The sequence below is a fragment of the Salmo trutta genome, chromosome 15 (assembly GCF_901001165.1).
Source record: "Salmo trutta chromosome 15, fSalTru1.1, whole genome shotgun sequence".
NCBI classification, from domain to species: domain Eukaryota; kingdom Metazoa; phylum Chordata; class Actinopteri; order Salmoniformes; family Salmonidae; genus Salmo; species Salmo trutta.
Window position 1 is genome coordinate 6,764,636 of NC_042971.1, and position 14,346 is coordinate 6,778,981.

The 14,346-nt window shown below is 41.2% G+C and overlaps 1 protein-coding gene across 1 annotated transcript; it reads right to left on the reverse strand.

The window, feature by feature from the left end:
- Positions 1 to 6,289: 6,289 nt before the first annotated feature.
- On the reverse strand, positions 6,290 to 9,123 carry LOC115149606 (zinc finger protein 32-like). The gene is made up of 2 exons (XM_029692559.1): positions 9,113 to 9,123; positions 6,290 to 7,108 (listed from the first exon to the last, which is right to left on the reverse strand). The coding sequence occupies exons 1-2, from the start codon at positions 9,121 to 9,123 to the stop codon at positions 6,499 to 6,501; spliced, it is 621 nt and encodes a 206-aa protein (XP_029548419.1). The 3' UTR covers positions 6,290 to 6,498.
- Between the last annotated feature and the right edge of the window lie 5,223 nt (positions 9,124 to 14,346).

The window sequence follows — 14,346 nt, forward strand, 5'->3', positions numbered from 1 at the left end:
TCACCACCGTGGGGGAAAACTCAGGGGAGTTCTCATAGGCTGACAGCAAAAACAGTCTCCATTTACAGGTTGATTATGAGTGCATTTCACATTAAATATGGATTATAATTGTAAGAGTCGTTTGAATCTCCTGCTTAATATGTTTGTGTTATTGATTAAAATCAACTGCTTTATACTTTAAAAAACACTTCAACCAGTAAAATGCTCTTTGGCTAATTTTGATACCAGCCTGACAATGAGGGTTTTTAACAAACAGTAACATAGTAGAGGTCGACCGATTATGATTTTTCAACGCCGATACCGATTATTGGAGTACCAAAAAAAGCTGATACCGATAAATCGGACGATTTTATATATATATTTGTAATATTTAATTTATTTGTAATAATGACAATTACAATAATACTGAATGAACATTTATTTTACCTTAATATAATACATCAATAAAATCAATTTAGTCTCAAATAAATAATGAAACATGTTCCATTTGGTTTAAATAATGCAAAAACACAGTGTTGGAGAAGAAAGTAAAACTGCAATATGTGCCAAAAGCTAAACGTTTAAGTTCCTTGCTCAGAACATGAGAACATATGAAAGCTGGTGGTTCCTTTTAACATGAGTCTTCAATATTCCCAGTTAAGAAGTTTTAGGTTGCAGTTATTATAGGAATTATAGGACTATTTCTCTCTATACCATTTGTATTTCATATACCTTTGACTATTGGATGTTCTTATAGGCACTATAGTATTGCCAGTCTAATCTTGGGAGTTGACAGGCTTGAAGTCATAAACAGAGCTGTGCTTCAAGCATTGCGAAGAGCTGCTGGCAAACTCAGGAAAGTGCTGTTTGAATGAATGTTTGAATGAATGCTTACGAGCCTGCTGCTGCCTACCACCACTCAGTCACCGCTCAGTCAGACTGCTCTATCAAATATCAAATCATAGACTTAATTATAATATAATAAACACAGATATACGAGCCTTAGGTCATATTCAATTTAATATCGCTCTTCACCGAGCCGGGGCCAAACAGGTGTTGTACCTCGTTTCCCTCCTTCAGGGAACAGTAATTACTGTCATAAAGTTACACTCCCTTTCTGTCGGTCAACTTCGGTACAACATACTATGGGACAATACAATCATTCCCCATGCTGACCCTGAAGGAGGGAAACTAGGTACAACATACTATGGGGAAATACAATCATTCCCCATGCCGACCCAAACGGATACTAAATGAAATGGCCCCTGGCAGACCACCCAGACCTGACCCCGCAAGATTGTTGTCAATTTATTAATTGTCTTTTGTTTGAAACACTCCTGTCGATGTTGAGTAAAGACCCACACCTGGTTACACATATAGAAGTAGGACTAGTCTACCTGGTTACACATATAGAAGTAGGACTAGTCTACCTGGTTACACATATAGAAGTAGGACTAGTCTACCTGTCCTGTGTGCAAATGTAGGCCTATAAATGTGCCCATTTGGGGATGTCTGATAGTATTTCTGATTGTCTTAATGCACCACCACTAATGAGTTGTGGAGCTTCTCAAAGTAATTTTTTCTTCACATCAAACAGCAAGTAAACAAAGTCTAATCAAAATCAATTGCAAATGACAATAGTTCCTCAAAGTATTTAAAAATAATATTTCCAGCTCTCACCCTTTCGATAACCACTCGGCATAAAAGTGAAAAATGTAATGCTCTGATCTAGTGGAAATGTCATAAAATACCTGATTACTTCTTATCCTTTGCACAAATATCCTACAGCTGTGTCTGTCCAGAACTCACTGGCCGGGAAACTCTGAGGGCCCAGAATATTTTATACAATGTTGCAAGCTTGCTATCACAAGTTTCAGAGGACCCAGTTGATATGTTTCAAGTTCGTTGTACCTGCAGGCTGCAAGGTTTTTATTTGTTGGCTTTATGTAGGCTATTTTACATAGTTGGCAATGGCAATAAAAGTTCCTTTTAGATTTGTATAATTTTCTTTTAGATTTAGATAGAATGTAGATTAATCACAGACAATGATTTTAAAATCTTCCACGAAAATGTGCATATGAAAATCAGAACTGGCACCAGATTGGTAGAAATGGTAAGATACATTGCCACTCCAAATGGAAAAGGTTGCTGACTGCTGGTGTAGCCCATTACCGGAAACTTCAGGAGCATAACGGCAGAATGTTTCTCCTTCTGGTTAGGTTATCTTGATCTCCCTCGAGTCATTTGTGTGTCTTAATTATTTTGTCAAACAACGTGCTTAAAGCATCAGACCAGTTCAGTACATATAGTTGATTTTATTAAAACACATGGGTTGTGTCTATATATGGAAAAATACACATAACATTTCAACCAATCGATTGGTAGAAAGAAAAGACGACTCTTGGTTGACCAAGATTTATTAGAGGTGGGGAGTAGAGGGACTAGGGTGGGGATGTTATTAGAGGTGGGGATGTTATTAGAGGTGGGGATGTTATTAGAGGTGGGGAGTAGAGGGAATAGGGCACTAGAACAGCACTAGAACATGATTTTGGGGCCCCTGAGTGGTGCAGCGGTCTAAAACACTGTATCTCAGTGCTTGAGGCGTCACTACAGACACCCTGGTTCGAGTCCAGGCTGTGTCACAACCGGCCGTGATTGGGAGTTACAGTGAGGGGAAAAAAGTATTTGATCCCCTGCTGATTTTGTACGTTTACCAACTGACAAAGAAATGATCAGTCTATAATTTTAATGGTAGGTTTATTTGAACAGTGAGAGACAGAATAACAACAAAAAAATCCAGAAAAACGCATGTCAAAAATGTTATACATTTATTTGCATTGACTGTTTGGGGCATCGCGACTGGTTAACTATTTTGATGTGATATGAAAGTATTATTTGAAATAATTTTGATGTGATATTTAAGTATTGTGTGAAATTATTCTGAATTGATATGAAAGTACAGCGATTTATGTTTCTAGAAACGTATCGCAATTGAGAATTGATTCACATTTAGATGGAATATTTGACTATTTTAGCTGCCAGAGCCAGTCTACCTCTGAAAATAACACACAGTCCTTGGACCTTGAGGAGTGACAGGGGCAGCAATCAGCAGTAGACACAATAACAAAGCGTACTCCCTGCCCGTTTCGGTAAAAAGCTGAGGGATGGGGCTGGAGAAATGTAACCATCCATGATATCAACATTCTAGTTTTAACCATGTTTTGAGGATATACAATGGTTGTTTATATTTACTGACAAACATTGGAGTAAAAGAAGCTTATATTTTGGGTTCTGATGGGGTACGACAGTTGAACTAAGCTCATGAGGCATTTATAAGTGATTTATTCAGGAAACAGTGGGTACATATCATTAATGTATAAGTCCCAAAATGGATGTAACAACTGCTGATTGCCCCTTTAAGAGAACATATTGGGCTAATCTAATAGGAGATATTGAGGACTACAGTATTTCAGGCATTGTCATTGGATGCATTTGATCAATTGTTAACGTGTTGTTGATGGTCCACTCTTGATGTTCTACACGTTACAGTGTAGCTTCAGCCATTCCTACAGAACAACATTAAAGTGTAGAACCCCTTCACTGCATATTGGTTCAACGACTGCAGAGACGGTACTTACTGGTGTTAAACAGATCTCCAACCTCCTCCTCTTCCTCCAATGTAACAGTCATCTCCTCCTCCTCCTCTTTCACTCCAAAAACGACATCCTCCTCTTTCTCTGCCTCATCTTTAACTGTAACATCCTCCTCCTCTTTCACTCTGAACGCATCTTCCTCTTCTTTCACTGAAACGTCTTTCTCTTCTTCTTTCACGGTAACAGCCTCACCCTCTACTTGTTTTTGTATTGTAACATCTTTCTCTTTCTCCTCCTCTTTGACGAGAGCTTCTTTCTCCGTCCAGCAGACCTCCTCTTCTTTAACAGGAGGAGAGTAGCTTAGTGAACTCATGGTCGGGGATGTTAGCTAGCTAGCATTAGCGACTAGCCTAGTTCTAAGCTAACTTAGCAAACCAGCTAGCTGACAAACAACGTAAACATATAATTAAATGGGCCAACAAGTACATACAACAGAAGTGTGTTTAATACACAGCGACTAATAAACACCAAAACAGTGTAAAGAGCGTGAATGTTGTAGCTATGTTTGCTAGAAAGCTACCGAGGTGTCTGACTAGCTGTTGTTGTTGAAGGAGCGTCCCGTCCACTAGATTATACGTCACACTGGCAGCATCGCCTGAACCTAAAAGACGCACATCGCCATCTGCTGACTGGAGGGCAACGCAGTTGAGGAACCAAACGTTTATTTTTCATTTATTTCATAAAAGGTTAATATTATATTAAGTCGTTCAAAGAGAAGCATGTGTTGATTGATTTGTGTTTAATGAGTGAGAATTTAAAACAAACTTTAGACTCACTACATATTTGCATTGAACCATACTTCTGACATGGATCATTTTGACCCCAGAGGCATATCTTTTATCATAGACAAAATGTGGTTTATTCAATTCTATTACATTTTTCATGACTTTGTCAATCAACTTGTTGTTAGTAAATCTAAATCATGGTTTAGTGTTTCTGTATCAATATGGACTTTTAACAAATTCAAATCCTTTGGAGTCATTTTGACCCCAGCCAAAAGCAGCTTTGATAAATAGGACGTTTATTTCAAATAAAAATCTAATCACATTTTATCATACACATGTTTAGCAGATATTATTGTGGGTGTAGTGAAATGCTTGTGTTTCTAGCTCCGACAGTGCAGTAATATCTAACAAGTAAAATCTAACAATTTCACAACATATACCCAATACACACAAATCTAAGTATTTGAATCTAGGTTTCTCTGTAGACATGATCCATCCCACCAGAGGGTGGAGGGGCACCTGTATCAGTGGTTTTGACCAGATAGACACCTGCAGACACACAGTATAGTGCCTCCCATGTACTCTCCTAAGATTGGACTTTTCCATATCACGTATCACATGACAGTGTATAAACTTTGATTTGATCATGTACAAAACTGCGGTAGAAAAGTAAAGTATTCAGACCCCTTCACATTTTCCACATTTTGTTACGTTACAGCCTTATTCTAAAATGTACTTTTTCCCCCCTCATCAATCTACACAATATACCCCATAATGACATCACAATACCCCATAATGACATCACAATGCCCCATAATGACATCACAATACCCCATAATGACAAAGTGAAAACAGGTTTTTAGAGATTTTTGCAAATGTATTTACTTAGGTATTCAGACCTTTTGCTATGAGACTCGAAATTGAGCTCATATGCATCCTGATTCCATTGATTATCCTTGAGATGTTTCTACAACTTGATTGGAGTCCACTTGTGGTAAATGCAATTGATTGGACATGATTTGAAAGGCAGACATCTGTCTATGTAAGGTCCCACAGTTGACAGTGCATGTCAGAGCAAAAACCAAGCCATGAGGTCCAAAGGAATTGTCCATAGAGCTCTGAGACAGGATAGTGTCGAGGCACAGATCTGGGGAAGGGTTCCAAAAAATGTCTGCAGCATTCATGTCCCCAAGAACAAAGAGGCCTCCATCATTCTTAAATGGAAGAAGTTTGGAACCACCGAGACTCTTCCAAGAGCTGGCCGCCTGGCCAAACTGAGAAATCGGGGGAGAATGGCCTTGGTCAGGGAGGTGAACAGGAACCCGATGTTCACTCTGACAGAGCTCCAGAGTTCCTCTGTGGAGATGGGAGAACCTTCCAGAAGGACAACCATCTCTGCAGCACTCCACCAATCAGGCCTTAATGTAGCAATGATAAAATTGTCAACATTTATTTCAATGGACAATTCAGTGAACTATTCTGTGAAAGGTGTCGGCTAGAGATGACTTGCAGGGATTTGTAGTCTTGCATGTCGTCTACTTTGACGCTAATTAGCATTTTAGAATCCGAGAGTAAAGACAGACAAATATAGGCAACAGCTACTCTTCTACTCTTCCTGGGGTTTATTATGGATCCCCATTAGTTCCTGCCAAGGCAGCAGCTACTCTTCCTGGGGTCCAGCTAAAATAAAGGCAGTTATACCATTTTAAAAACATTACAATACATTCACAACACACTGTGTGTCCTCAGTCACCTTGACCTAGAGAGATTTACATGGTTATCAAAACGTCACACCACGGTGAGCCTAAACAAAACACAGCCCTATGGGGAAAATGAATGGTGGAAAAACGATGTGAACCATTTCCCTGTTTGACCTGTAGTTGTTATGGATATTATGACTCTGCAGAGCCCCACAGTGGACGTGTCAAAATATGTTCCATTGGTAAAGCACCCTTTATTTAACCTCAATGTCATCTTGTTTTTACATGGCATTGTAGATTTTAATACAGGATGTATTTTGGATGTTTTCAGTGTATTTTTAACCCTTCCAGACAATGGATTAATCGCAATAAAAAATTGTGCACTAACATTACACAAAGTGAACTCATGTCTGACAGTCCAAACAAATCACAAATTCTCAGTCAAAAACACATGTCAGAACACAGCCTCTCTATTCTCTCATGTGATTTCAGGTCCTCTGACTGGGAAAATGTCTTTCCACAATGAGAGCAGTGGTATGTCTTCTCCTCTTGTGTATTTGTATGTATTCTTTCATGCTCTTTCAGGTACCTTAACCGGGTAAATCTCTTTCCACAGTGGGAGCAGTGGTGTGTCTTTTTTCCTGTGTGTATCTTCTCGTGCTGGTTCAGGTTTCCTAACTGGGCAAAATGCTTTCCACAATGGGAACATTGGTAAGGCTTTTCTCCTGTGTGTATTCTCTCATGCCCCTTCAGGCTCCCTAACTGTGTACAACTCTTTCCACAATGGGAACATTGGAAAGGCTTTTCTTCTGTGTGTGTCCTCTCATGCCTTTCCACGCTCCCAAACCACCTAAAACTCTTTACGCACAAGGAGCAGTGGTAAGGCTTCTCTTCTGTGTGTATTCTCTTATGTGTTCTCAGGCTCCCTAACTGAGTAAAACTCTTTCCACACTGGGAGCAGTGATGTCGTCCTGCTGGTTTGGACGACTCGGGGTCTGGTTCCTCTGAAGGACTCTTCCTGCTGTCAGAAGGAGAGTCTGGTCTCTCTCCTGTCAAAGACAAACAGATTATTTAATTAATTAAACAGATACCTGAATGAAACCTCCACATGATAAAACTTCCTATGATGTTTAATCTCGATTAGATCCCTCAATCACCTGAAGTCAGTTTTCACAAGTATTATTAAACCCACTTCTAAATGCAGGTCTCTGTGTGGTTCTTAGGATGTCCAAGAAGGTGATTCACTTCCAACCGAAGTCTTGCAGGTGTTTACATGGTTTTACACATCTGCCAGGTCATCAAAAAAATCTAATTTCAGTACGAGTGTATATATATATATATATTTTCTCACCAATTTCATGATATCCAATTGCAACTCCCCTACGGACTCGGGGGAGAGGCGAAGGTCGAGAGCCATGCGTCCTCTTTAACACGACCCTGCCAAGCCGCACTGCACATCTTGACACACTGCTCGTTTAACCCGGAAGCCAACCACACCAATGTGTCGGAGGAAACACCGTCCAGCTGGCGACCGAAGTCAGCGTGCATGCTGACCGCCACAAGGAGTCGCTAGAGCGCGATGGGACAAGGACTCCCGGCCGGCCAAACCCTCCCCTAACTTGGACGACGCTGGGACAATTGTGCGCCGCCCTATGGGACTTTCGATCACAGCCGTTTGTGATACAGCCTGGATTAGAACCAGGGACTGTAGTGGCGCCTCTAGTGACGCCAATGACAAGCATACCCATAACATGATGCAGCCACCACCATGCTTGAAAATATGAAGTGGTACTCAGTGATGTGTTGGATTTGCCCCAAACATAACGCTTTGTATTCAGGATATAAAGTTCATTTCTTTGCCACATATTTTTGTAGTATTACTTTAGTGCCAACAGCCTCTCTATTCTCTCATGTGATTTCAGGTCCTCTGACTGGGAATGCTTCCTTCTTTTCACTCTGTCATTTAGGTTAGTATTGTGGAGTAACTACAATGTTGTTGATCCATCCGCAGTTTTCTCATATCACAATCATTAAACACTGTAACTATTTTTAAAGTCACCATTTGCCTCATGGTGAAAACCCTGAGCGGTTTCCTTCCTCTCCAGCAACTGAGTTAGTGACTGGGTATATTGATACACCATCTAAAGTGTAATTAATAACTTCACCATGCTCAAAGGGATATTCAATGTCTGCTTTTTTTACATCCATTCACCCAATCAGAAGACCTCTAGTGATGTTCTGACTGACATGTTGTGTTATCTACCATCCAGCCATCCATTCACCCAATCAGAAGACCTGTCCTGACATCCATTCACCCAATCAGAAGACCTCTAGTGATGTTCTGACTGACATGTTGTGTTATCTACCATCCAGCCATCCATTCACCCAATCAGAAGACCTCTAGTGATGTTCTGACTGACATGTTGTGTTATCTACCATCCAGCCATCCATTCACCCAATCAGAAGACCTCTAGTGATGTTCTGACTGACATGTTGTGTTATCTACCATCCAGCCATCCATTCACCCAATCAGAAGACCTGTCCTGATGTTCTGACTGATACGTTGTGTCATCTACCATCCAGCCATCCATTCACCCAATCAGAAGACCTGTCCTGACATCCATTCACCCAATCAGAAGACATATCCTGACATCCATTCACCCAATCAGAAGACCTCTCCTGACATCCATTCACCCAATCAGAAGACCTCTCCTGACATCCATTCACCCAATCAGAAGACTTGTCCTGACATCCATTCACCCAATCAGAAGACTTGTCCTGACATCCATTCACCCAATCAGAAGACCTCTCCATCCCTTCACCCAATCAGAAGACCTCTCCTGACATCCATTCACCCAATCAGAAGACCTGTCCTGACATCCATTCACCCAATCAGAAGACCTCTCCTGACATCCATTCACCCAATCGGAAGACTTGTCCTGACATCCATTCACCCAATCAGAAGACTTGTCCTGACATCCATTCACCCAATCAGAAGACCTCTCCATCCATTCACCCAATCAGAAGACCCCTCCTGATACGTTGTGTTATGTACCTTCCAGCCATCCATTCAGAATAACTAGTTTCTATAAGTACATAGATGTAGATGTATATAATGAATGTCCACTAGTGACTAACATAGTTATATAGAGTTTTATTCAGATAATGTTGCATTAATCAAATCATTTTTACAATCAGCACATTGCGGAATAATAAGGGTTCATACTTGTATTCAACGAATCACATTTTAGACATGATCATGTCTCCAGAGTTAAAAACTAAAACAAAAGTAGAGGCCTATTTTTTAGTTAAATTTCATATAAACAATATGATTTAATGTGCCATAAAACAACAGTCAAACATAAGTCAGAACACAGCCTGTCTATTCTGTCACGTGATTTCAGGTCCTCTGTCCGGGGAAAATGTCTTTCCACAATTAGGTTCCCTAACTAAAACTCTTTCCAAACTGGGAGCTTATCCTCCCCTGTGTGTGTATATCCACATGCCTTTTCAGGTTCCCTAGCTTAGTAAAACTCTTTCCACACTGGGAACAATGGTATGGTTTCTCTTTAGAGTGTATTATCTTATGTATGTTCAGGCTATCTAAGTCAGTAAAACTCTTTCCACACTGGGAGCAGTGGAAAGGATTTTCTCCTGTGTGTGTCCGTTCATGCTTCTTAAGGTCCGGTGTTCTTGAAAATCTCTTTCCACACTGGGAGCATTGGTACGGCTTTTCTCCTGTGTGTGTCCTCTCATGCTTCTTCAGGTTATCTGACAATGCAAAATTCTTTCCACATTGGGAACAGCAGTAAGGCTTCTCTCGAGAGTGTATTCTCTTATGTTGATTGAGGGTCGCTGAATGGGAAAAACTCTTTCCACACTGGGAGCAATTGTGTGATTTTTCCCCTGTGTGTGTCCTCTCATGTGATTTTAAGCTTTCTGACAATGTAAAATTCTTTCCACAACGAGAACAGCAGTAAGGCTTCTCTCCAGAATGTATTTTCTTATGTTTGTTCAGGTTCCCTAAATGGGAAAAACTCTTTCCACACTGGATGCCATTGTGTGGTTTTTCCCCTGTGTGTGTCCTCTCATGTGATTTTAAGTTTTGTAATAACCTAAAATTCTTTCCACAATGGGAACAGGGGTAAGGTTTCTCTCCAGTGTGTATTCTCTTATGTTTTTTTAGGTTCCCTAAATGGGAAAAACTCTTTCCACACTGGGAGCAAGTGTGTGTTTTTTCCCCTGTGTGTGTCCTCTCATGTGATTTTAAGTGTTCTGACAGCCTAAAATATTTTCCACAATGGGAACAGGGGTAAGGCTTCTCTCCGGAGTGTACCCTCTTGTGTTTTTTTAGGTTCCCTAACTGCGCAAAACTCTTTCCACACTGGGAGCAATAGTGTGGTTTTTCCCCTGTGTGTGTCCTTTCATGTAATATTAGTTCATGAGTTCGTGAAAATCTCTTTCCACACTGGGAGCATTGGAAAGGCTTTTCTCCTGTGTGTTTTTTCTCATGCTCTTTTAGGTTCCCTAACTTGGTAAAACTCCTTCCACACAGGGAACAGTGATGTCGTGTCACTGGTTTGGGAGTCTCTGGGTCTGGTTTCCCTGAAGGACTCTTCCGTCTGTCAAAGGGAAAGTCTGGTCTCTCTCCTGCCAAAGACAAACAAAGTATTTAGTTAAACAGAGACCTGAATGAAACCATATGATAAAACAGTCTTCCTATTGAGGTTTAATCCAGACTAGATATTTCATTATAACACAACATTTGGATCCTGGATGTTGATTGGTTAATAGCCGTTAGTTATTCACAATACTACCCGGGTAATGGCTGTTAACAGTTCTATTTGAATCATGCCTACACATCCACTGTCCCACAGCTCAACCAGGCAATTTATAAACTAATCTCCACTGTCCCACAGCCCTGCCAGGCAATTTATAAACTAATCTCCACTAGAAAGAATTATCTAGACATTATTACCCCATGATTCTAGCCTAGCATTTGGTTTGCAACAGAGGGGTTTCATTAATATTAATTAATATAAGCTCCTATGACCATGGCCGATGGGACAAGAAGAAAATAACAGAATGAAATAACAACAAGCCGAAGTGGCAAACTGAGGAAACAACGAACACTGGTGCTAGTGTGGTCTGATTTAGGAACACTGGTGCTAGTGTGTTCATATATAAGAACACTGGTTCTAGTGTGGTCTGATATAGGAACACTGGTGTTAGTGTGGTCTGATATAGGAACACTGGTTCTAGTGTGGTCTGATATAGGAACACTGGTGTTAGTGTGGTCTGATATAGGAACACTGGTGTGGTCTGATATAGGAACACTGGTGCTAGTGTGGTCTGATATAGGAACACTGGTGCTAGTGTGGTCTGATTTAGGAACACTGGTGCTAGTGTGGTCTGATATAGGAACACTGGTGTGGTCTGATATAGGAACACTGGTGCTAGTGTGGTCTGATTTAGGAACACTGGTGCTAGTGTGGTCTGATTTAGGAACACTGGTGCTAGTGTGGTCTGATTTAGGAACACTGGTGCTAGTGTGGTCTGATATAGGAACACTGGTGTGGTCTGATATAGGAACACTGGTGTGGTCTGATATAGGAACACTGGTGCTAGTGTGGTCTGATATAGGAACACTGGTGCTACTGTGTTCATATATAAGAACACTGGTTCTAGTGTGGTCTGATATAGGAACACTGGTGTTAGTGTGGTCTGATATAGGAACACTGGTGCTAGTGTGGTCTGATATAGGAACACTGGTGCTAGTGTGGTCTGATATAGGAACACTGGTGTGGTCTGATATAGGAACACTGGTGCTAGTGTGGTCTGATATAGGAACACTGGTGCTAGTGTGGTCTGATTTAGGAACACTGGTGCTAGTGTGGTCTGATATAGGAACACTGGTGTGGTCTGATATAGGAACACTGGTGTGGTCTGATATAGGAACACTGGTGCTAGTGTGGTCTGATATAGGAACACTGATGCTAGTGTGGTCTGATTTAGGAACACTGGTGTGGTCTGATATAGGAACACTGGTGTGGTCTGATATAGGAACACTGGTGTGGTCTGATATAGGAACACTGGTGCTAGTGTGGTCTGATATAGGAACACTGGTGCTAGTGTGGTCTGATATAGGAACACTGGTGCTAGTGTGGTCTGATATAGGAACACTGGTGCTAGTGTGGTCTGATTTAGGAACACTGGTGCTAGTGTGGTCTGATATAGGAACACTGGTGCTAGTGTGGTCTGATATAGGAACACTGGTGCTAGTGTGGTCTGATATAGGAACACTGGTGTGGTCTGATATAGGAACACTGGTGTGGTCTGATATAGGAACACTGGTGCTAGTGTGGTCTGATATAGGAACACTGGTGCTAGTGTGGTCTGATATAGGAACACTGGTGCTAGTGTGGTCTGATATAGGAACACTGGTGCTAGTGTGGTCTGATATAGGAACACTGGTGCTAGTGTGGTCTGATTTAGGAACACTGGTGCTAGTGTGGTCTGATATAGGAACACTGGTGCTAGTGTGGTTTGATATAGGAACACTGGTGTGGTCTGATATAGGAACACTGGTGTGGTCTGATATAGGAACACTGGTGCTAGTGTGGTATGATATAGGAACACTGGTGCTAGTGTGGTCTGATATAGGAACACTGGTGCTAGTGTGGTCTGATTTAGGAACACTGGTGCTAGTGTGGTCTGATATAGGAACACTGGTGTGGTCTGATATAGGAACACTGGTGTGGTCTGATATAGGAACACTGGTGTGGTCTGATATAGGAACACTGGTGTGGTCTGATATAGGAACACTGGTGCTAGTGTGGTCTGATATAGGAACACTGGTGCTAGTGTGGTCTGATTTAGGAACACTGGTGCTAGTGTGGTCTGATATAGGAACACTGGTGCTAGTGTGGTCTGATATAGGAACACTGGTGCTAGTGTGGTCTGATTTAGGAACACTGGTGCTAGTGTGGTCTGATTTAGGAACACTGGTGCTAGTGTGGTATGATATAGGAACACTGGTGCTAGTGTGGTCTGATATAGGAACACTGGTGCTAGTGTGGTCTGATATAGGAACACAACCTATAGGAACACAACCTGTCAGAGGAACACAACCTGCTGATACAGACGCCTCACAAGTCCTCAACTGGCAGCTTCATTAAATAGTACCAGCAAAACACTCCGGGATGCTGGCCTTCTAGGCAGAAGTCATCTGTCCAGTGTCTGTTCTTTTTTCCATCTTAATCTTTTATTTTTATAGGCCAGTCTGAGATATGGCTTATTCTTTGCAACTCTGCCTAGAAGGCCAGCATCCTGGAGTCGCCTCTTCACTGTTGACGTTGAGACTGGTGTTTTGCGGGTACTATTTAATGAATCTGCCAGTTGAGGACTTGTGAGGCGTCTGTTTCTCAAACAAGACAGTAATATACTTGTCCTCTTGCTCAGTTGTGCACCAGGGCCTCCCACTCCTCTTTCTATTCTGGTTAGAGCCAGTTTGCGCTGTTCTGTGAAGGGAGTAGTACATAGCGTTGTACGAGATCTTCAGTTTCTTGGCCATTTCTCACATGGAATAGCCTTCATTTCTCAGAACAAGAATAGACTGACGAGTTCCAGAAGAAAGTTTTGTTTCTGGCCATTTTGAGCCTGTAATCGAACCCATAAATGCTGATGCTCCAGATACTCAACTAGTCTAAATAAGACCAGTTGTATTGCTTCTTCAAATCAGCACAACCGTTTTCAGCTGTGCTAACATGTTGGCATGTGGACTAATATGTTGTTGAGTTGTGTTCTTACACTGGTACAGTCATGCCCTATGAGAGATGTATGACTGCGCATGTGCGAAAATAAATAAAGTGCATTTTCCCCCGTTCTGGTTAAAACACCAATGATGAACATGTGTGTTTATTCCTCCATTAAGTAAACCGGTATTCCTGTCCTGAAGATGTCAGCACCAACATAACATAATTGCAAAAGGGTTTTCTAATGATCAATTAGCCTTTTAAAATGATAAACTTGGATTAGCTAACACAACGAGCATTTGGAACACAGGAGTGATGGTTGCTGATAACGGGCCTCTGTACGCCTATGTAGATATTCCATTAAAGATCAGCCGTTTCCAGCTACAATAGTCATTTAAAATGTCTACACTGTATTTATGATCAATTTGATGATATTTTAATGGACAAAAAAAAATGCTTTCTTTCAAAAACAAGGAAATGTCTAAGTGACCCCAAATGTTTGAACGGTAGTGTATGTTAAGTCACTTTTTGGAAA